General features: G+C 37.1%; 1 protein-coding gene across 1 annotated transcript; it reads left to right on the forward strand.

The window, feature by feature from the left end:
• On the forward strand, positions 3,592-4,575 carry LOC109219386 (predicted GPI-anchored protein 58). The gene has a single exon (XM_019383832.1). The coding sequence runs from the start codon at positions 3,592-3,594 to the stop codon at positions 4,573-4,575; it is 984 nt and encodes a 327-aa protein (XP_019239377.1).

Genomic DNA, 9,784 nt, shown 5'->3' on the forward strand with positions numbered 1-9,784 from the left:
GTCCAGTCCGGATGATATTTTACCGCGTATTAGCAATGACTTGTTGTTTTCACTATGATTTGGGCTTATTGCCATATTTGGGGCTTATTGTCGACTATTTGAACTCTTTATGAACTATCATCACTGTTTTCCTCACTGTTTGAAATATTATTTGAACTCAGTCCATGTGATTTACACCGTTTCTTGAACTCAGCCATATTTACTCAAACTTGGAGTTTTAAACTGATATTTGAACTATTGTTTGAGGTGAGTATTATTGCTTTACTGTTGCCCGAGGGGCTGTTGACTATTTCTGGACTGATTGAGGCCGAGGGCCTTATGTGAGGGCATGATGAGTGAGATGAGGAGGCTTTCAGGCCTCGTATTGATACTGTTCAGGCTTTCAGGCCTTGTTGATAGCGCTTGGGCTGTAGGAGCCCCTCCGGAGTCTGCACACCCACAGTGAGCGCGGGTACCCATCTAGAGTGATTAAATATTGAACAGTGGTAACAATGACACTGTTATACGCGTTTGGTCAGGTAACAATGACTGACCAGTCAGGTAACAATGACTGACCAGTGGTAACAATGGCACTGTAATACGCGTTTGGTCAGGTGACAATGGCTGACCGGTCAGGTAACAATGGCTGACCATACTTGAGCATACTTGTTTTATTGATTGTTTTCAAAAAGATTTTTCTTCCTATATTTCAATGGCTTCTACTGTTTATCTGATGTTGCTGCTTGAGATAGCATTATTTGTGCCCTTGTGGGATTTTATGTTCTCAGTCGTTATTTAATTTTATTACTCACTGGGTCAGAGTACTCACATTACTTCCTGCACCATGTGTGCAGAGACAGGCACAGCTGAGTTCGTACCTGAGCGGTGATTTCCTTCCAGACCAGGCGGACTAGGAGAGACGTGGTAGCTGTCGACGTCCACAGCCCCGTTTCTTCCTTATCTTCTGCATATCTTATTCATCTTCAGACTATGTTTCCAGACTTGTAGTATTTTCATCAACTCTGTAGTAGCTCGTGACTTGTGACACCCCGATTATCGGGCTGAGTTTGGGATGGTTTTTTTTCCCGTTATGTTACGTTTATTTCCGTACTTATAATTAATCAGTATCTATGGTTTAAACCTGTTATGCTAAGAAATCGTCAAAAGCAGTGTTGATTGTTCTGTTAGCTGGCCTTGTCTTCACGAGAGGCTCCATCACGACCGAGTGGGAATTGGGTCGTGACAAACATTTCCTAAGTAGATAAAAGAAGAGGTAATAGAGGAATTCTATAATTCATTTTCCAAGAGGAAAAGGAGTTTAATTGGGAGTGACAAGGTTGATGGTGATGGAATGTTTTCTGTTGGTCATGGCAGTTCCCATAAAACGGGGATCATAAGACTCTACGATGACAAAGATTATAGGAAGTTTTGTTCTCAACTTTCTTCCAAGTCTGATCTGTACAAGCTTAATGGGATGTTGGTGATATTTGTCAGTCAAATCATTGTCTGAATCTATATTCGATACGCTATTACCTAATACACTTATACTTAGTGCATAATATAGCGTAAGTATATATATATATATTATATATATAGACACACACGCCCACTTCGTAGTACTATTCATCCCTTGTATTACAAAAGTATTAACGACTTACATTTATATTATTTACTCTATATTATTTACATAGTAAATATAAAAGTGATTTTTAATTTTGACCATATAGAGTACCAACTTTGGTCGCTAACTGTAAAATTGAAGTTTAATTTAGGGACCAAAGTTGGTCACTAACTGTACATTGAATTTAAGTTTAGCGACCAAGTTTGGTCACTAAATTTTAATCAGATTTATTTATATTTTATATAATATTTAAATTAATAATAAAAATTATTAAATGTTAGAACTGAGTCCCACATTTGCGACCAACATTGGTCTCTATTGGTTAAGCGACCAACTTTGGTCGCTAACTTTTGAATTATATTTATTTATATTTTATAATTTATTTTAAATAAATATATATTTATTAAATAAATATAATAACTGGGTCCCGCTTTAGCGACCAATGTTGGTCGCTATCAACTTATCCTTCATTTAGCAACCAACTTTGGTCGCAAGTTTTAAATTATATATATTTATATTTTATAAGTTTTATAAAATAATAATAAAATTATTAAAAAAATTTATGTGGGTCCCGCTTAAGCGACCAACATTGGTCGCTAATCTCAGTATATCTTTGACCAAACAAGTCTGACCAGTCCAGTCAACAGTTTGACTAAATTTGCGACCAAATAGCGTCCAACTTTGGTCGCTAAAGTATTTCAAATATTTTTTTTATTATTTTCGGCAGTTTGGCGACCAACTTTGGTCGCTTTTTTTGACAGACCAAATTTGGTCGCTAATCTTTGGTCGCTTTTTACAGGGATTCTAGTAGTGTACGCCTCGTGGCACGGCCATGACGGGGTCAAACTCTTACCGCCTCCGGTCATCAGGGTCAGATTTTGACCCGTACAAATTCATGAATTTTTCAACTAATATTGGACAGATTGAAGGATGAAGTCAACGCATCACAAGTTCATTTTCATCAAGCTAGATTAATAATTGTATCATTTCTCATTGTTAGTAACATTACATGTAAACCAAAATGTGCGTTCACAATCTCTACTTTTTTACTTTCATTCAATTCATTATGTTACTTTCAATTGATTCCTTTTGGTTTCTGTATATAACAAACTCATATATTTAGTTGATCGATTTGATTTTTTTTCCGGTGAAAATCAAATTTAACTAACTGTGAACACTCCTTTACAAACAGATACTAACATATTTTTAGACGAATAATCACATACAAAAAGATCCAAATTCCAAAGTTGAGATTGTGCAATCTTAAGAATTTACACTTACAACCAGTCAATCATTTTAACTTTTAAGGTTATTTCTGTCCCCATGTCCAAGATGTGCTTATCTGGCATTGGTTGTTCTATAGTTCCATTTAAATTCATACTCTAAGGGATAAATATAAGAAGATGAAGTTAAATGCTATTTTCCTTAACGAAAAAAGAAAAAAAAAAAAAAAAAAAAAAAAGAGGACCGTTACTAGCTGACCTATATACAGATATGATACACGTCAACTTCCCCTCAGAAAAAAGAATAAGAATAATGGTCAAACATGAAAAGTGTGTGAAGAAAGTAAGAAATCTGATATCAATATTAAAATTTTCACAGAAATCTGATATCAACATTAAAATTTTCATGTTTTTGAATTTTGTTCTTTCTTTCAGATACTTTTTTGCTTAAGTTTACGAGCCTAATAGCAAAAGAAAAAAAAATCATTGCCTAACAGGTTTACAAAATCTAAAACATGTAAGAAATGAGTTGTTTTTGAAAAACGATTCTAATATTATTCCTTAACCTTATTAATACATCTAACTACTTACCATGTTTCAGAGAATGCAAATATTGTTACCATCTTATCATGCATTCTCACCCTATATATTTCGTTTGCATTTCTTTACTTCTTCCTCACTAAATCATCAAAGCAAAGAAAAAAATTTCTTGTTCTAAAAAAAACTTCTTTTTTATCTCCCAAGAAATTACAGCCACTGATAAGCATAATGGCTCATGAGCCCAATAACAACACAACCAGCCAAGGGCCGATAGTAGTTTACCGCTGCGATAATTGCCGTAAACTCTTCTCGTCATGCCAGGCCTTAGCGGGACACCAACACCTTCATAAGGTTCAAGGGACTTGGGTAAAAGGTCACCACCACAAGTTTCTCTTGCCACCTCATTATCTCCCCGACCTTAACCGTTTCATTGCTCGTAACAACAAGTCTATCACCGTACGCAACGGTGGTCGGGGCAAGCCGCGAACGTTCTTTGAACCGCAGCCGATGGTGCAGGAGCCTCTTGCTGTTGCACCTGCACCTGCAGTCGCTACTTCTTTGCTTGCTCAGGCACCGGCCCCGGCACCGGCCCCTGTCGTCCCCCATCGTGGTAGGTCACAGTCAATTATTCAAGCGCAGCCGATGATGCAGGTGCCTCTTGCTGCTGCACCTGCACCCGCCACTCCTTTGCTTGCTCAGGCCTCAGCCCTACCTCTTGTTGTTGCACCTGCACCTGCCGCTCCTTTGCTTGCTCAGGCCCCAGCCCCTGCCCCTGTCGCCCGCCCTCGTTGCAGGCCACGGTCAATTATTCTACCGCAGCCGATGGTGCAGGCACCTCTTGCTGCTGCACCTACACCCGCCACTCCTTTGCTCGTTCAGGCCCCAGCCCCGGCCCCTGTCATCCGCCCTCGTGGCAGGCCACGGTCAATTATTCGATCGCAGCCGATGGTGCAAGTGCCTCTTGCTGCTTCACCTGCACCTGCGACTCCTTTGCTTGTTCAGGGCCCGGACCCTATCGCCCACCTTGAAAATCAACTGGCTTTATTTCAGAGTCGCTTGAATTATTTTAAAGGTGTGGCTGCTAGGCGTGAAGAATCAAAACATTCATCCACTGGGAGTACCATTACTACTATTATTGCTGCTGATAAGACTAATGGAAAGAAGAAGGTTGAAGAGGAGGTTGAGGAGCTTGACTTAGAGCTTAGGCTTTAGGTTTTGAGGGCCCATGTCATTGTTGGAGGCTTTGCTGTTTCGTTATTGTTGTCTTATGTTTGTTGACATTTGGCTTTGGTTTAGGGTTTATGTTTTGAGTCCTTTATTTGTTGTTTTAGTATTGCTTCTGTTGTCCTTTTCTTTTCCTTTTGTGTCGAGTGTCGAGTGTAATGGGTGATGTTGACTATCTATGGAAAACATGTCAGTTGTTTATTTTATCTTTCAGTCTGTTTCAAGTACTTTAATTTGTCAAAAATGGTGATCCAATAATTACTAGCTACTCTTACTGTCGTTCTTCCTCGTTTAGTTAATTTTTTTTTAGCTTTATATTGGGGACAAAAGAGTAATGTATTACTCGTTCTTTTTAGCGAGTTGACTGAATTTTGAATTAGATTTCATTAGTTTGGCACTGAGGATGGCTAGCGAATGTAGGAGAAGGGAAGAAAGTTGGCCGGGAGTCCATAATTTTTACAAAAATCTAATTATAAGAAAAAAAAATTTGATGAAAACATTGACATTATAGAGCATCATTACTCGTATCAACAACTAACATCTAAATAGCTAGCTTCTGAAAGCTAAGCAACATATAGACACCAAGAACAGATTTCTAAATCTATCTATGTCAACCAATTATACAACAATGTCTCAATCCCAAACTATTGTTATGACTCTACGCAGGATATATAACAGTTGTATCAATATCTCATAAAAACATGTAGTTGCCAATTTATTAGTCAAGCGCGTAAACCACATCCTTCATTAATCATCACTAGTTAGACACATTTACATCGTCTTGTCATTACAAAAGAACAAATGAAAAAAAATGCAACTTCATTCGTTCAAATTTAAACGTCAGAAGGTGGCATCCCAAAATTATATATCTTAGATTCATTTTGAATACGGTGTCAATGGTTCGGTTTAGCCGGTTATTTTATAAATTTTGTATCATACTAATTTTTCGGTTATTCTACAATGTATAACCAAAATTAGATTTTTTGAAATTGTCCCAATCATGTCGGTTTCTCTTCGGTATCGGTACGATTCGGTTAATTTTCGTATTTTTTAAAAATTTCATATAAAAGTCACTATTAGAAGTAAAACGTAATAAAAGCGTAGGACTTAGCTAAACTCTCTAAATATTTTTACTATATAAAAAGTAATTAAGAAAACATGAAAGATGACTAGAGTATAGATCCATCAACTATTCTACAACAGCGTGAAAGTAATTAAGCAAATATAAAAAAAAAAAATCACACAAGTGGAAAAATATTAACTAAGCTAGAATTCAAGAATAAAGTTTATAGAAGATTTCGCAAAAGCGATGGAATTGTCGCAAATGCGAAGTCTTCCAGCTGGGTCTGAGTTCGCAAATGCGAACTATTGTTCGCAATTCCCATAATTGGTCGGGGTTCGCAATTGCGAACCCTAGTTCGCAATTCCCATATCTGCAGCCTGCATTTTTCCATACTTAGTCGAATTTTCACCATTTTTCACCATTCTTTCAAAATCCAAACTCCTTAGGCGATTTTTCAAGAACAAGTTTCATTCCAAATCATTTGTAAGTCGATTTTTACTCAATTCTTTCAATCATTAACATCATTTAACATGTTTTTCACTTAAAATCAATGATTTTCATGGGTGAAATTGAGAGTTTTGGGTAGAACCTAGGTTTTTTACAAAAATTGGGGATTTGGACATCAATTTGAGGTCCGATTTCAAAACAAATCATATATTTGGGTTCGTGGGGGAATGGGTAACCGGGTTTTGGTTCGAACCTCGGGTTTTGACCACGTGGGCCCGGGGGCGATTTTGGAATTTTTGGGAAAAACTTTGGAAAATTTATTTTTTTGCATTCAAATTGATTCATTTAGTGTTTATTAAAGTAATTAAGTGACTTGTGACTAGATTCGAGCGGATTGGAGGTGGAATCACGGGGTAAAGCTATAGTTGAGACTTGAGTTGAGTTCAAAGCATCGAGGTAAGTGTTTGGTTTAACCCTAGCTTGAGGGAATAGGAGTTGAGTCTTATTTGCTACTTGCTAATTGTCGGGTACGATGTATAGGCATGGTGACGAGTATTTATACATTGGTGTCTAGCATGACCGTGAGTCCTTATTTTGCGAATAGTTGGGATTTGTTATATCTTCCATGTTTAATTGATGACTTCTATATGTTGTAAAGATCTTGTGAAAGAAATTGTGATCTTTGAACTTCGTGGAGCGTTGGTTCGAGTTGAAATACAAATTGTGAAGGTATATGAGATAAGTAAATCTTTGGAGCATTGGCTCGAGTGATAATGTGAACTATGAGATGAAAGTGCAAGAAAGAGAAAGAGTTATTGATATTTTCTCTTGCCAGGACGTTGTGATTATTGATGTTGTACCCTTGCCGGGTTTTAATTGTTTGTTGTGTTCCCTTGCCAGGATTTTCATTATTGTTTATTTATCCCCTTGCCCTTGTTTGTGATTGTTGATTGGGTGAGGAAGAGTGTTAAAGCACGAAGGGTGATGCCGTGCATTGTTTGTTTTCTTGTGAGGAAAGAGTGTAAAGCACGAAGGGTGATGCTGTGCATTATTTGTTTTCTTGTGAGGAAAGAGTGTAAAGCACGAAGGGTGATGCCGTGCGCTATTTGCTTATTGTGAGGAAAAGAGAGTAAAGCACGAAGGGTGATGTTGTGCCGCACGATGTACCATTCCGTGCCAATTCTATTGATTATATGTGAGGAAAGAGAGTAAGAGCACGACGGGTGATGCCGTGCACATTTTTATGATATCATTGCTTGGTGAGGATGAGAGTAAAAGCACGAAGGGTGATGCCGTGCACTTGTTGCAGTTTGCTATGATTTCTTGTTGTTATCAGTTGAAATGCATTACTTATCTCATTCCATTATTTCTGTGATTCTTCACGTTGGCATTTCCCTTTATCGTGTTACTTGTTATTATTGAACCAAGGTGTCCTTGCGCAACGTTATATCTTGAATTTATGCCTTAATTGCTACATGATTATGTGACCTAATTGCTACATGACATTCAACATATTAATTACTAAATTGCCCAATTGCCCCCTTATAATTCATAATTAATTGCTATTTGTCATTATTTATTTTCCTTAGTAAATCATAAATTTTGTGTATTTGTTGTCTTATGAACTCGTATTAATTGTTGCGTTTGTTAGAGTAAATTTTCTTTTAGAGGAACTGTAGATTTATTGAAATGGGAGCGGGTGGTACGCCTACCACAAGTGATATTGAAATGGGAGCGGGTGGTACGCCTACCACGAGATATTGAAAAATGGGATCGGGTTGCACGCCTGCAACAAGATGAGTTGAATATGAAAGTTGCCTTATCTCTTCATTTACTGCTAGAAGTTAAATTGTAGATGTACGCTTTATTATTCCTGAAATTCTATTTCTAACTGTTGCCCCTGAAGCATGCTCCCTTCCCCAGCTTAAATTGTTATTTTCTTGCTACTTTTCCGTTGTACTTGTATATATATATCTGCACAGGTTTATTTGGTGGTCTGGTCCTAGCCTCGTCACTACTTCGCCGGGGTTAGGCTAGGCACTTACTAGCACATGGGGTCGGTTGTACTGATACTACACGTTGTGCTATTTTGCACAAATCCCAGGCTTCAGACAGCAGTAGCAATAGAGTGGGAGCAGACTTTCAGTCCAGTGAGACCCGAGGTAGCCTTGCAGGCGTTCGCAGGCCCTGGCGTCTCCCTTCATCTATATTCCTATTTCTTTCATGTAATTCTGGAGACAGTGTTGAGTTTATTTCTTTCAGACCTTAATGTGTAGTATTCTTAGACCGTCTGTGAAACTGTAACACCAGTCATGGGTAGAGGCCTTGGTTGAAATTTTCCGCAATTCTATTCAGTTTTCTATAATATTGAGACTTTCGCTTATTATTTAATTTCGTTGCTTTTGTATTATTGCCGATAATTGTTAAAAGGAATTATGCTATTAATGAAAAAGTAATTAAATTTGGCTTGCCTAGCTCCCATTAGTAGGCGCCATCACGACTCCCGAGGGTGGGAAATCCGGATCGTGACAGAAGATCAAATATTCAAAAGGATAAATCAAAATCATGCGAAATGAAACATATACATTGTAGTTGCTACTCATAATCGCTACAATACCTTTTGTCTTGCTAGTGAACATGCTGGAGATAATTTAGTTTCAATAGGAGTAGCATAATAGGTTTAAGAATTATGACTTTGAGTTTAACTACTTGTTGGCTTGTAACTGTATCATAATTCTAAAGCATAAGAAATTTTTTAATGCTTTATTATTTTTAAACTTAATATATAAATATATTATTTACATTGTAAATTTATTCGGTACAGTTCGATATTTTTTTGATTTATTTTCATAAACATACCCTAATTATCGGTAGAGTTATAGAATTATATAAAAACCTACGATTTTATTAAAAGAAACATCAAAATCGGTTCGATATGGTACGGTTAGGTCGATTTAGTCGGTTTTAAATATTTATTAACACCCCTAATTTTCACATTGATATTGTTAGTAATCTGTATTCGAAAATATATACAAAATAAAGAAACGATATAAAACCAGAAATGTAGAAGAACAGAATGATTTCGAGCCCACTGAATTCACAGTGTTTCCTTAAGGAACTTAATCCCCTCCTAGTACCCCAGGTTTAGGATTATTTCCTCCCAGAATAGAATGGCTAACCTCACTGGTGTAGCGGTAATTCAAATCCCAGTGGCAACGAACGCAAAGAACAGTAGTAAATCACACTTACTGCTTTCTTTTCTGTTAAAACAATGCAGAAAGAAGAAGGAGAAATCAGAATTTTCGTAAGGAAAATCTGAGGAAGAGTTCATGTATTAATAGCCAAAAGGTTCGGTTATACTGAAGAGTTACAACACTTCATGTAAGGTTGCAACTCAAAATGGCTGTTTTATAAAACGACCATTTACAGAAACCGCCAAATATTGCGTTAATATTAACAAATAAATTTGGTCCAAATAATTGATCAATCAATCATTTTACCCAATCCAAATCTCAATAGTTTGACCAAAGCCGAGGCCAAGCGACAACGACGCGAGGCTTGCCTTCTTCTTAATTATTTAATAGCTAAGAGCAATTGTATATATACCCATCAAAAGTCTTTTCCTCCTCCAATGTGGAACAATGTCCCTTTGTCAAAGAGGGAAAATCAAAATTTTATTTTTTTCCT

The sequence above is a fragment of the Nicotiana attenuata genome, chromosome 2 (genome assembly GCF_001879085.1).
Source record: "Nicotiana attenuata strain UT chromosome 2, NIATTr2, whole genome shotgun sequence".
NCBI classification, from domain to species: domain Eukaryota; kingdom Viridiplantae; phylum Streptophyta; class Magnoliopsida; order Solanales; family Solanaceae; genus Nicotiana; species Nicotiana attenuata.